Source organism: Fusarium solani (genome assembly GCF_023522795.1).
Source record: "Fusarium solani strain SB1 chromosome Unknown bctg00000011, whole genome shotgun sequence".
In the NCBI taxonomy this organism is placed as follows: Eukaryota; Fungi; Ascomycota; class Sordariomycetes; order Hypocreales; family Nectriaceae; genus Fusarium; species Fusarium solani.
The window spans coordinates 2,254,752-2,267,515 of record NW_027072149.1 but is presented as its reverse complement, the minus strand read 5'-3'; the positions used below and the strand labels follow the sequence as shown (position 1 = coordinate 2,267,515).

The window sequence follows — 12,764 nt, the reverse complement described above, 5'->3', positions numbered from 1 at the left end:
ATTCTACAGAGCATGTCTCCTGGGCACCCCGGGACTACATGTTGGGATTATTTGCAGTCTGTAGGAAAGCGGCCTAGATACCCTACATATCTCAATATGAGGAGTTAAGATTATCATAGTGATTGTTCAGAATTGTATGAATGCGCAAAGTCAAATCCACTAGCGTTCAAATTCCTATTCCCTTCTCCTCTCACCCGGCCTTCTGCCTCAATTATCCCATCGAGGGCCAGGCTTCAACTATAACAAAGAACACATTGTTTCCGCTCACCCATGCGTCGATGCGGTACAATTTTTCCTCTTTTACATGCATGATTGATGACCCCTAATTAAGCATAGCCAATCTTGTATAATTCTATTAAGCAAGTTACTCTATAAGCGCATCTAAACTAGCAATCTATGTATTCCCCGCTGCGAACTATTCACAGACGGCTGGTGAAGGAGCGGATGTTCTTGAAGGCACCCTCCTCAAAGATGTCTGCATGATCAGCCTTGATCATGTCGGAAGCCTGGACCATGTGTTAGTATGATGTTTAGAAACAGAATTACTTGCTCTTACCTTTTCTCCAATCATGTAGACAGAGTTTTGGATACGGCAATCGGGGATGACCGGGATGACGGAAGCATCAACGACACGGAGGTTCTTGACGCCGTGGACGCGAAGACGGGAATCAACAACACCCTGCTGGATGCTCTTGGAAAGACGAGCAGTACCACAAGGGTCTGTCCAATATGTTAGCAGTGTTTTGTGCGTTTGCAAGAGGTATACTTACGGAAACCAGTCTGGCTACGGTCAAGAACAGCCCTCTTCATTTCGGCGTCCGACTCGAGGGGCATGCGCCAAGGATACTCGCCGACAACGACATCCTTGAAGCCCGCACCAGTAGTGAGAACATCATAAGTCCAGCGGACACCCTCTCGCATGGCCAGAATATCCAGGTCATTGCCAAAGAAGTTGAGGTTGATGTTGGGCTGGACCAGAGGGTCGGCGCTGTTCAGAGTGACCTCACCCTCGGACAGCGGGCGCAGCAGGTCGACAATGACAGTCATGTAGTTGCCCTGCTCCGGAAGAGGGTAGTGCCACTGGAAGGCGGTGCTGAACATGCCGACAAAGTCAAGCTCGAAGTGAGGCTGACCAGCAGGGCCAAAGGGATCGAGACCACCGTTGGCAGCCTTGGCCTCGCGGTAAGCCTGGTGCTTCTCGAGGCGCTCATCAATTCGAGGAAAGCCAACAAGCTCAAGAAGGCCAGAGCCGATGGGGCCAGTCTTGTCGCGCTTATACTGAGCGACAGCAGCGCTGTTGGCGGTGCCGTCACGGAGGATATAATCCTCCATGCCATAGCCGTCCTTGACCTTGAGGACGAAGGGAACAATGGGGTGGTCCAGGAGATGCTGGCCAACATGGGGAGAGTCAACCTTGACATCAACGCCGTTCTTGGCCAGTTCCTTGGCGGGGCCAACACCAGAGAGCATCAGGAGCTTGGGGGTCTCGAAAACACCCTGAGACACGATAACCTCGCGGCTAGCGTAGACGCTGAGCTCGTTGTTGTTGGCAGGGTTGATGACGGTAACACCAAGACAGGCATTGGTGCGAGGGTCAATGATCAACTCCTTGGACTGAACTCCGTAGAGGATGCTAACGTTGGGCTTGTTCTTGAGGTACAGGAAGCTGCCCTGACGCTGACCGCCGTGGATGGTATCGACACAGTGGGTCAGGCCACGCATCTCACCGTCGTAAATGTTCTCAGTGAGGACCTCGCCCTTGGAGACCCAGGCCTGAGTCAAAGCGTCTCGCCAGGGCTGCATCTCCGGGACCAGATCAGCGTGAGCAATCTGGATGGGGCCACCGGTGCCAATCTTCTTCAGCTCGGTAGGGTAGAGCTTCTCCTCGTCGTGATAGGTTGCACACTTGCGGAGGTAATCGACACAGCCGTCCCAGTTCCACTCAGGACCACCAAACTCCTCCCAGTCGTCGAAAGTAGGCTTAGAGCCGGGAATCCAGGTGAAGTAGTTGGCGCAAGACGATCCACCAAGAGCCTTGCCACGGGTGTTGGGCTTCTCAATTCGCTCGTAGTCATCGCGCTTGATCATTGTCGACTTGTATGCCCAGTCATGCTTGCTGCCGCGCAGGTTGAAGGCCTGAGAGGGAGTGGTGATCTCGGGAACCTGGTGGGGGTTGGGGATACCAGCCTCGACGACCAGGATGCGGACGTTGGGGTTTTCGGCGAGGCGACCAGCAACAGCGTTGCCAGCGGTGCCGCCACCAACGATGATGAAGTCGTACTCGTTTCCGTTGGCGACGAAAGCCATGATTGGATGTCTATCAAAATGTGGTGGAAGAGGTTGGGGGAGGTGATGAAGTTGTAAGAGTGGTGAAGTTGTGAGAGTTGTTGAGTTGTAGTAGTAAGAAGTTGTAGGAGTGATGATGTTGTGGAAGCTTAGAAGCTGTGGATGAGGCCAAGTTGAAAGAGACAGGCGATGCGAGATACTATATACTTGAGATGTTACTGATGTCATTCTTTGCAAGTTGAATCTCAAACTTCTCAACTCAATTCAGCCGCCGTGGAGTTGCGGCATGCAATTCGGCATCTCATCCGTTGAACCCTAGTCGATTCGAACTTTCTGTCGTGGTGTTTTCGACTTGCACAGCAGCGAAAAGACTCACCGAGCCAACTCCGAGCTTCCATCCCGGCAAGAAATTCTTTAGTCGGGTCATCGGCATCTGTACGTACCGACCTTAATGGAGCTTGTGACGTCAGGGCAGACGAAAAGGGTAGTACTACGAAGGGTCCAGCAGTAGTTTATTGTGGGTGTCTAAGCTATCTTATTGGACGGGTAGTACTACTAAGGCCAGCCCTGACCCGCCAACCCTACCGGTCTACCCGTCAGTCCCACACAACTCCGGACTGACATTGCCGGCTTGTACTGTAGAAGAGTTCCAGAAGCGCTTCTGCCATCCAGTATGACAGTTATCTGAGCCGTGAAAGCGAAAATCTCTTGGCTTATCGTATCTTGCCGAACTCCGGGTGATTCATTATCTGCTGCGCAAGCTGAAGCATCTCCTTCGCGGTTAGCTCGGCATTCAACCCTGGATTGTACTGTCAGCTTGAAAACTTCTTTCGTTATTGGTCCAAGAAGAGTTCACAGCACAACGATAATAATGTTTAAAGGTATAATGATTTCCAATGTTGGCATCAGAGTCTTTACCAGAGTGATTCTTCTATTATTCCAAGAGCACAGGCAGACAAATCTTTGACATCCAGACGCTTCTCATAAATCCTTTATTTATCAGTTAGACATAACCAGTTAACCACCATGTCAAGACCCGTGTATACCTTGGCTGAAGGTGCGTGCAACATCTGCTCAAATACTCAGTTTCTAACTCCCTTCAAGGCCAGCCACTTCGAGATCCCTCCGTCAGCACCACTCTACCAATTTTTGGTGGCGGTGGCATCACCACTCTGGGAGACACCCTTCTCCTCGAGACACTGGCGCATTTCAGCCGGGAGCGCATTCCGGAGAGGTACGGGAATGATACTTTTGTCTCTTGGTCTATCTAACGCCCTATAGAGTCGTGCATGCCAAGGCGTCGGGCGCCTGGGGCGAATTCGAAGTCACCAACAAGGACATTGCTCAACTGACTTGCGCCAAGTTCCTTGACACTGTCGGCAAGAAGACGCCAGTTCTCTTCCGCCTCAGCACCACTGGTGGTGAGAAGGGCAGTGCGGACACAGTTCGCGATGTGCGAGGCTTCTCTGTCAAGTTCTACACAGAAGAGGGTAACCATGACATTGTTGGAAACCATATTGTGTGTTGAGTATCCTCCCCTACTGCGTTGCCCTATTCTAATCTGCAAAGCCTGTGTTCTTCATCCGCGACCCGATGCGCTTTCCATCACTCAACCGCAGCCATAAGAAGCACCCCGCTACTAACAGGGCGGATGCAACCATGGTGAGTGTTTCTCTAGATCTTCTTATTCTCAATAGATCTAATTATTATTCCCAGTTCTGGGACTTCCACGTCAACCAACCCGAAAGTGTCCACGCCTTGATGCACCTCTTTGGCACCCGCGGTCTCCCAGACTCAATCCGTCGCGTCACTGGCTTTGGAGTCCATACCTTTAAACTGGTGGACAGTCAAGGGCGCTTCCGATACTGCAAGTTTCATTTCCGTCCTGAAGGCGGCCAAACCCATTTTGCTTCCGCCGAGGAGGCTGAGAGGGAGGCCGGCGCCAACCCCGACCATCACAATCAAGATCTCTGGGAAGCCATTGCTCGTGGGGAATACCCCGTCTGGAAGCTATACGTTCAGATCATGGAACCTGAGCAAGCTGAGACTTTTGGCCGAGCTTTGTTCGACATTACCAAGGTCTGGTCACACAAGGAATTTCCCTTGATTGAAGTTGGTAAAATGACGCTGAATAAGAACGTAAGATATAACCCCTCAAGGAGGAAAGATACCTGCTGACACTGACGGCTAGCCCGATAACTGGTTCGCCGACATTGAAGAAGCCGCATTTTCCCCCTCCAACATGGTTCCAGGTATCGCCATGACGCCAGACCCCAGTAAGAATTGCCCCTGCCCCTTCGGCCAACAGACATCTCACCATCCGCAGTGCTACAAGCTAGAATGTTCGCCTACCCCGACGCTCAGAGGTATCGCCTCGGAGTCAACTATACCCAGCTGCCCTCCAACCGTCCCATCGCCCCCGTCTACGCACCGTACGAACGCGACGGCATCACCGTCACCAAGAACTATGGCGGAGATCCGAACTATGTCCGAAGCACCCTAAGCCCCGGAATATCCTCCACAGCCATGACCCAGATATCACACCACGAGCGGGTGTCACCCACTGCAGTCCTCGGTTTGAACGAGATTCCCGTCGATGAACAAGATTATGTTCAGCCCCGAGAGCTGTGGAGGAGAGTGTTTGACGAAGAGGAGAGGGCCCAATGGATTGAGACAGTCACCGGTGCCCTCCAGGGCGTGCCAGCTCCGTTGAGGCAGGCTGTTGTGGAAATGTTTTCCAAGGTTGACCCCGTGATTGGACAACGGATGATGGCCAAGTTCAAGGAGAACGCTACTCACTTGTAGATCCTTTTAGATATAGAAGATTATGGAAGGGGGCGTTAATTAATAGATTTGTTATTCTACCTAAACGATCCAACGGCCAATTGGCATCACCTATTAAAGCATCCGTATCCGGGTACACTGAAGATTCATAGAATACCAGAAGTCAACTATTGTGTCTACCAGACCAAGGTCTTTCGGGGTTCCACATCCAATGAGACATTATCTGGGATCCCCGAAAGGTATCAATCTGACTCTGTGCCCTGCTCGCTGTCAGCCAGATAGCGATATTTATCTTGTCCAGGCCAATAGTGGTTTGCTAGAAGCGCAGGAGTAAAGCATTTCGCAACTCCTCGAGACCAGTAAACTTGCAGCCAGCCCGTCACGCCATCGACTCTCCTACCAGCCATCGTCACCAGCCAACGGAACAGCTGCCAACCATCTTCAACTGACGCTAACCAGTTCAAGTGGAACCCCCGTTCCCCCACCCAATACTCCGGGAATTCACGACACCCCCTGGGCTTTGCATCGCATTTGCTTCGGCGGAGCCGGGACAAATGTGCCGGGGGGGTTTTGTTCCAATGTGATCGTTCAGATCGTGTTACTAAGACGTCTTTATGTGGAAGGTGACTGGCCCATGGGAACGCGTTGCATTAGTCTAAAGCAAAGCTGAGTATAAGAGACCAGCAATAGGTCGCCCAAACCACTCAAACGTCTGAACTTTAAACACGGTCACATTCCAAAAATTATGACTTCTCTGTTGATTTTCGTTATCCTCAGCTTCACAGCTTTAGCTGTGCTGCTCCTAGCCAAGCTCTCCAAGATCGGCCAGCGGCCTCCGGGCCTCCCCCCGGTCCGCCAACAGTACCGCTTCTGGGTAATTTACACCTGGTCTGTCTATGAGCAACTGGTAGTTTGGACGTCTCTGATAGGTTCAGATGCCAACAAAAAGGCCGCATCTACAGTTTCAAAAATGGGCCAAACAGTACGGGTGAGCATCTGGCCCATGCTTCGTGCTCCCATCTGACACCCGTTAATCGCTCAAGGCCGATATATTCACTGATCCTGGGCACCAAAATCATGATTGTCTTGTCATCGGATGAGGCAGTAAAGGATTTGTTGGACAAGAGGAGCGTAATATACTCGGACAGACCTGATATGTACATCGGCCAGCGCATCGCCAGTGGCGGCCTCAGACTCGTCCTCATGGTGAGATGTCCCTACTTCAACATTCTATTCTGCCCTAGTAACATCAATTGTAGAGGTACGGGAGCAACTGGCGGATGATTCATCGCATGATACACAAAGCCCTGAATATCACGGTCGCAGCAACATATTTGCCCTACCAGGACCTCGAGAACAAAGTTCTCTTGACTAACCTCCTGGATACGCCAGACGACCTCCTACCTCACATCAGGCGTGCTTCCTATTCTCTTTCCACTCAGATGATATTTGGATTTCGGTGCATAAGTAACCAGGACCCAAAGCTTCTCCAGCTCTTCCACGTATACCGCATCGCATCCCACCAGGTCAAGGCGTTGATGGTAGTGCTAACAAGTTGCAGGGCTTCGATAAATGGAGCGCCTTATCTGGAAGTGCCAGCGCCCAGCTGGCCGATCTCTATCCCGCTCTCCAGAAGCTCCCCGATTTTATTGCTCCCAACGTCAGCTACGCAAGAAAGCTGCACCAGGCTGAGAAGAAGATGTACCTTGGTCACTGGGCGAGGACAAAGCAGGCGATCGTGGACGGTCGTGGACTCGTATGTCCATCGTCAATCTCACTCTCTGAGGGTACTTCCAGCTAACGTTGTCCCACTCTCAGCCATGTTTTTGTAACGATATTTACCGCGCGCAGTTGACTGAGGGATTCTCCGATGATGCCGCAGGTTATATCAGCGGGTCGCTGCTTGATGCTGGCTCAGATTCCACCGCCTCCACCCTCTATGGCTTCATCTTGGCAATGCTCATCTGGCCCGACATTCAGAAGAGAGGCCAGGAAGAAGTTGATCGCGTGGTTGGACAAGATCGTCTGCCCACCATGGAAGACTATGACCAGTTGCCTTTCATCCGCTGCTGCATCAAGGAGACTCTGCGATGGATGCCCACTGTCGTTCTTGGCGTGCCACACAACGTGACCAAAGACGATAGTTATCTAGGCTATCAAATCCCCAAAGATTCTACAATCATCAACAACGTCTGGTCAGTACTTGGGAGATTCTCTGCACCACAATCTCCACGTCTAATCGTACCAACTAGGGCAATTCACATGGATGAGACGCGATCCCCGGAGCCGCGAGTCTTTAATCCAGATCGTTTCAAAGACATACCGTCAACCCTCTACCAATCTGTCATTGGAGATGTTGCAAAGCGCGACAATTTCGTCTTTGGTGCCGGACGCCGCCTCTGCCAGGGTATCCATATCGCTGAGCGCTCGCTCTTCTTGGCCATCTCACGATTCTTCTGGGGGTTTAATTTTCTACCAGTCAAAGATGAACACGGAAACCCTGTCCAGTATGACGCTGAAGACTTGGTTGGGGGTATTACTGTTCAACCTGCAGACTTTCCTGCTGTCATTGAAGCACGATCCAAGCGCAGAGCAGAAATCATCAGGAAAGAGGCACAGGAGAGTGAGAAATCGCTTGATCCAGAGACTTTACAGTGGATCAAGGTGCCAGAGGGAATGGTGTTTAACAACGAATAGTTCAGTCACAGTTGTTTGGGATGGCATCTCTCAAAGGCCCACTTGATATCCCCATCCACATAAATCTATCCGCTATTTCTTCACAACTCTCGTATCGGACGGTTCAACCTCGACAATGCCAGCCTGGGCTCTTGAGCCCCCTGACTTCTTAATTTTCTTCCTTTCGGAGGAAAAGGTACCCTTCCGAACGAGAAGCCCTGAGTCGTTTCCGAAATGATGGGATTTCCTCTTTGCGAAGATCCGGTCCAGAAAGACCCTCACCCTATTCGAGAATCGAAGCCCTGGGTCGGCACATGAGTAGACCCCTGAGATGATTACGTTAGTAGCCATTCGAGCCATAACTGATCAACAAACGGGGACTTGCCATCATCTTCGTCATCCTTTATCCTCCTTGGAAACCCGCTTATGTGAAAGCCAGCCTTTTGGGTGTCTCGCATCTTCAAGAAGATTTCTGTTTCAGCAAGTGGTGTGGTGATTCGGAGACCCCGATACAACCGGAAAACACCTTCACTCTTCATCATCTTCAACATTTCGCCATCAATGGCGACTGATTCTCCACGCTTTGAATGTGTCTCCTTGATGATAAAGTATGGCAGTCTGTGCAAACTCTCGAAGTGATTGCCTAAGAGTTTGATACTCTCTGGCTGCAGACGGCATTCAATCACTCCTGTCAAATAGTTAGTAGTAGACCAGAGGAGTGAAACTGGCGTTGCAAACTTACCACTACACTCGTACGACCACTTGGGGTCGCCGTGTATCGATCCTTTGTCAGCACGAAAGAAGAAGCAGGAGGCTATGAGCTGATCAGCCACAGACTCAAAGGTGCTCTCCGAGATGCCGTTGACCGAGTCGCGACAGGCCTTGATTGCTTTGTCGCTAGCGTCATCCATTGAAATGATCTGGTCGAACTCAACGTTCAGCCGCCGATATCTCGACTCGAATCCATCACCAGGCGCCCTAGCCTGGAGCCACTCGTGCCAGATGCGTTCGCTGTTCAAACTGCGCATGAACTGGCTCACTCCCGTCTCTGCAATGTTGTAGATGAAACTCCTGCTCTTGGGACTTCCGGTCGCTTCTGGAACAGACTCGTTGATGACTTGATCCAGAAAAACCTGTGTCCCATTGCTCGCGTTGAGCTCTGATTTGTGGTACCCAGTGCCAATTGACAGGATCATATCCGGATGAGCGTGTTTGTCGTTTGGCCAAATTGCCCTGGCCTCGCTGTCTGCGATTCTGATGGGGTTGTTGTGCCATAGCCCACCATCCAGATATACCTGCTTTGTGCCGTCCCGGGTGGCATCATGGTTGCCTTCTCGAGAGAAGGGAGGGAAATACAGCGGTGCTGCCGATGTGGCTCTGGCTCTAGACAGTGTAAGGTTACCAAAGCATCAAGGAGAATGACGAATACATACGCTTCCCACAGCTGCATTTCGCGGCCTGAGCCCGAGATCTGCAACTCATAGAACGCTGAACGATGGTTAGCATACTACCGAGGACCAGGGCTTCGTAACCAGTCTTACCACGCTCGGGGGGCTTCTATTGTAATTGGCCAGGACTATCACTTGGCCTCGTCTTGTCGACGTTGTGACAGCAGTCTTCACCGAAGGCGAGTTGAACTTGGAAATGCCCCCGAAGAGAGGCTGCGGGGGAAATGCTTCCCTCAGGGCCTCCTCTAGTGACGAGGACTTATATAGACCCTGGTTGAGGAACGCGCTGATACCTTCGACCAGTGTTCCAAGCAATCCAGGCATCTTGCTCTCGTTGGCTTTCGTAAACGCCTTTTTCGACAATGTGATAAACTTGGTGTCACATTGTTTGGTGGCCAGTCCTCCTGGGCCGAGCGCACATGCAATGATACCTCCGGCACTACCAGAAAGGTGCTGGTCTTAGCAACAGGGACTTTGGATAGAAACATTCCGTTTCGGGTTCTTCTTGACATACCTTGTCCCAACTATCAGATCGAAAAGATCCCTGATTGGTACGGAGCCGAGCTGTTTTTGAAGCCTGTTCAAAATCTCCAGCTCCACGACACCCTTGATCCCTCCCCTAGTGGGTCTGTTAGTACTCTCCCCTTGAAGCCTTGCTGAACCCATACCCATCAAGTGACAGAATCCTGAGGCCGGCTTGGGAAGGCTTGATGTAGCCAACCCATCCCCTCAACCAGTAGTCTTTGCGGTGATCCTGGAGAGGGCACCCTTGGAGAGTGACAATGCCTCCAGGGGTCGACTCCCCGGCGGCCTCTGCGCATGCTCTGCAGATGACATGGCCGCATGGTAGGCTGTGCTCTGGCACACCGTCCAGGCAAACCAGACAAGTCAAGTGACTAACGAGCTCGTCAGTGTTCCCGATTGACTCGTAGAACTGCCTCGCTTGCACCAAGTGAATCTTGGATGCCTCCCTAAGCCGCTCGTGGTCATCGCTGTGATTTCTGAGCTTAGATCTCAGCTCAACGAATGCCTTCTCAACACGATGCCGGAACTTCTCTTGCAGCTGCTCAAGTGTGTGACTTGACACATGGCCCTTGTCACCACCCTTGACAGCCTTACCTCCTTGGTGGTGTGGATGTCCTGAAGGAGCATTGACGCACTGCTGACGTCCCTCTGGTGTCTCGATGAAGTAGCTGCAAGGCCAGAATTTCATCCAGTATTGCTCCGTGGCCTCGTCACATTGCTTCCACAGCTTCTCTGGGGGTTTGCATTCTAGAGGAGAGTCAGTAAAAACATAAGAAAGTTGCAATCTGAAATTTATGAAATACAGAATTCTTACCGGGCTGTTTTGTTCTCACGCAGTTGAGGAAAAGGCAAGAGGCCACAAAACTGCTAATGTCATCCCACAGGGGCATACCAGCGTGAGACAGCTTTCGTTGCCCTCGCACCATCCTCGCAAGGTTGAAGATTGACCCATTGAAGTTGAACGAGATATTCTGAAGATCAACCCATGCATCGGAAAAGTTGAATGGGGTTTCGTAGTTGGACGCAAAATGTGTGAAGGCCTTGCGGACAAAAAGAGGGAGAGTGGCGGCATTCCACTTCATCCACGCTGCGTCTCTTCGCTTCTGCGACTCGGAGCACACTTCACTGATTCTGCCATAGAGCTTCCTTACCTGCTGGTGCATCGTCGTCGGCCGTTTGCCGCTGGGAAAGTGGACAACACTGACCGAGGAATAATAACAACTGAGAAGCTCCTCTGCCGACTCGATGTGTTGACCGTTGGTCTCCCAGTACTGGATATAAGGCTGCAGGGCCTTGTCCCTGGAAACGTTCTGGAGGCTGGGCTTGTCGAAAAATGACTCCCTCGCATCGTCCAGGTCGTAATCACGAGGATCAACTTGCTCATCCCGGTTGATGAAGGCAATGATAGCACTCGGAAGAACCGGCTTGTTGTAAGACTGTATCGTGGCGCTGTGCCCCCATTGCACCAGCTGGAAAATTGTGTCGTCGAGCCGGCTAGCGGTGATGGCTTAGTCAAGTATCACTTGTTCAAGACAGGCTGGGGTTACTTACATTCTGTTGAATGGAATGAAGACGACGACATCTGAAAAGATATATAGAATCCTCGGGAACAGAGTCTTGGTGATCTCCCTCCGGGTCCAGGCACCAGAGTGCCTAGGCTTCTTGCTCCAAGCGATGTCCTGCGAATCGAGCTCGGGACTCTGGACAGTATCCGACAGAGGATCGCCGGGAGCCGAAGCGCTGGCCAGAGCCTTCGTCATCTCGGTGGGAATTTCATCCCCATCTATTCCCTCGCAGTCGGCATACAGGATGGGGTTTTCGCTGAGAAACGTCTGGGGATCGGCGTAGAGGTGGACGTTTGATGAGGTTGACTGGCGGGAACCCGACTCACCCACGGCTGGGGTCTTGAACTGATTCCTGAATAAGAAGTCGGAGAACTGCAAACGTGTGAGAATTATCAAAGCTTGAACACTTTCGGTCGAAGAGAGATCTCGACACACCTTAGACAACAGGCTGATCAACGAGCTCTTTCCTGACCCTAGTATAGGTAGATTAGTACAGACTGCAAAAAAGTCGAGAAGCGTGCAGGACGCACCCGTTTCGCCAACAAAGGAGACCAGGCCTGGGTAAATACCAGATGCAGACGTCCAGAAGGAGTCCACCATCAGGTCATACGCAAGACCCTCGACCAGCGAGCAGTCTCCAGCTTCGTTCTTGGGCCTAACACCAAACCACTCGCTGCTGTCGCCAACCAGTTGGTGCAGGTTCGGTGCCGGGGATCGCTTCATTGCATCTTCCAAAAGGCCCCACTCGTCGAGTCTAACCTTGAGTGTGGAATGGACAATGATGGCGTCGTTCGGGATGGTTTGATCATGGCCTGGTTCTGGTTTTCGGTGCTTCTTTGGTTTAGACCAGCAATCGTCGCAGAACATCTCATCACACCGCATGCAATAATAGTATGGTGCTGGATGAGCCTCATCCTCGGAGCACTGTGCCCCTTCCCACAGGGACACATTCTCCAACATCGAAACCCTTGAAGGGCTTGAGAATAGTATGCTTCTTTCTGTTAGCTCTCAAACTTGTGTAGAAATGAACATGGGCCTACTTAGTGAATGCGGATTCCATAGGAGTTCCCTGTGCTTGTTGAGGATGACGTTTGGAGTACAGTTGGTTGAAGTGGTTTTTTTTTTTTTTTTTTTACGAAATCAGTGACATCTAGGTTGAGAAAACAAGATTAAATCACTCAGTGAGGGGGGGTGATACTTATAGACGTTGTTTGAAAACGACAAGGCTGGGCACAGTTCTGATGTTGCAATCAGTACCACACACACTCCATAGGCATCATAAGAACAAGGAACAAATTAGCAAGCCGGCCGTGGCAGCTTGTTGGTCCTGCATTAAAGATGTCGGAGGCCTGATGAGCGAGACGTCAGTTACTGGCTCTTCTGAAACCTTGGCAGCTTTCTGATGTCCAATGGCGAACAGTGACTTCCTCAGGCTGTGCTTGATCAAATGACAGCCCAGGAAAAGCCTTGTCGATGTCTT

The 12,764-nt window shown here is 51.3% G+C and overlaps 4 protein-coding genes across 4 annotated transcripts; 2 read left to right on the top strand and 2 right to left on the bottom strand.

Annotated features, from left to right (window-relative positions):
• Positions 1 to 419: 419 nt before the first annotated feature.
• Positions 420 to 2,307, bottom strand: MRS44_015850 (uncharacterized protein; the record flags this gene model as incomplete). Its single annotated transcript, XM_046272862.2, has 3 exons — positions 420 to 506; positions 557 to 720; positions 771 to 2,307. The coding sequence occupies 3 exons, from the start codon at positions 2,305 to 2,307 to the stop codon at positions 420 to 422; spliced, it is 1,788 nt and encodes a 595-aa protein (XP_046129991.1).
• A 1,005-nt stretch (positions 2,308 to 3,312) lies between these two features.
• MRS44_015849 (uncharacterized protein) lies at positions 3,313 to 5,091 on the top strand (the record flags this gene model as incomplete). The annotated part of the gene is made up of 7 exons (XM_046272182.2): positions 3,313 to 3,343; positions 3,391 to 3,520; positions 3,568 to 3,805; positions 3,856 to 3,948; positions 4,003 to 4,425; positions 4,478 to 4,562; positions 4,613 to 5,091. The coding sequence occupies 7 exons, from the start codon at positions 3,313 to 3,315 to the stop codon at positions 5,089 to 5,091; spliced, it is 1,479 nt and encodes a 492-aa protein (XP_046129992.2).
• A 1,056-nt stretch (positions 5,092 to 6,147) lies between these two features.
• Positions 6,148 to 7,767, top strand: MRS44_015848 (uncharacterized protein; the record flags this gene model as incomplete). Its single annotated transcript, XM_065619380.1, has 5 exons — positions 6,148 to 6,276; positions 6,330 to 6,572; positions 6,632 to 6,826; positions 6,922 to 7,265; positions 7,323 to 7,767. 5 exons carry the CDS (start codon positions 6,148 to 6,150, stop codon positions 7,765 to 7,767), a joined length of 1,356 nt encoding a protein of 451 aa, XP_065475452.1.
• Positions 7,768 to 8,081: 314 nt separating this feature from the next.
• MRS44_015847 (uncharacterized protein) lies at positions 8,082 to 12,151 on the bottom strand (the record flags this gene model as incomplete). Its single annotated transcript, XM_065619379.1, has 10 exons — positions 8,082 to 8,434; positions 8,489 to 9,129; positions 9,180 to 9,217; positions 9,288 to 9,633; positions 9,709 to 9,813; positions 9,863 to 10,466; positions 10,534 to 11,213; positions 11,271 to 11,656; positions 11,720 to 11,757; positions 11,815 to 12,151. 10 exons carry the CDS (start codon positions 12,149 to 12,151, stop codon positions 8,082 to 8,084), a joined length of 3,528 nt encoding a protein of 1,175 aa, XP_065475451.1.
• Between the last annotated feature and the right edge of the window lie 613 nt (positions 12,152 to 12,764).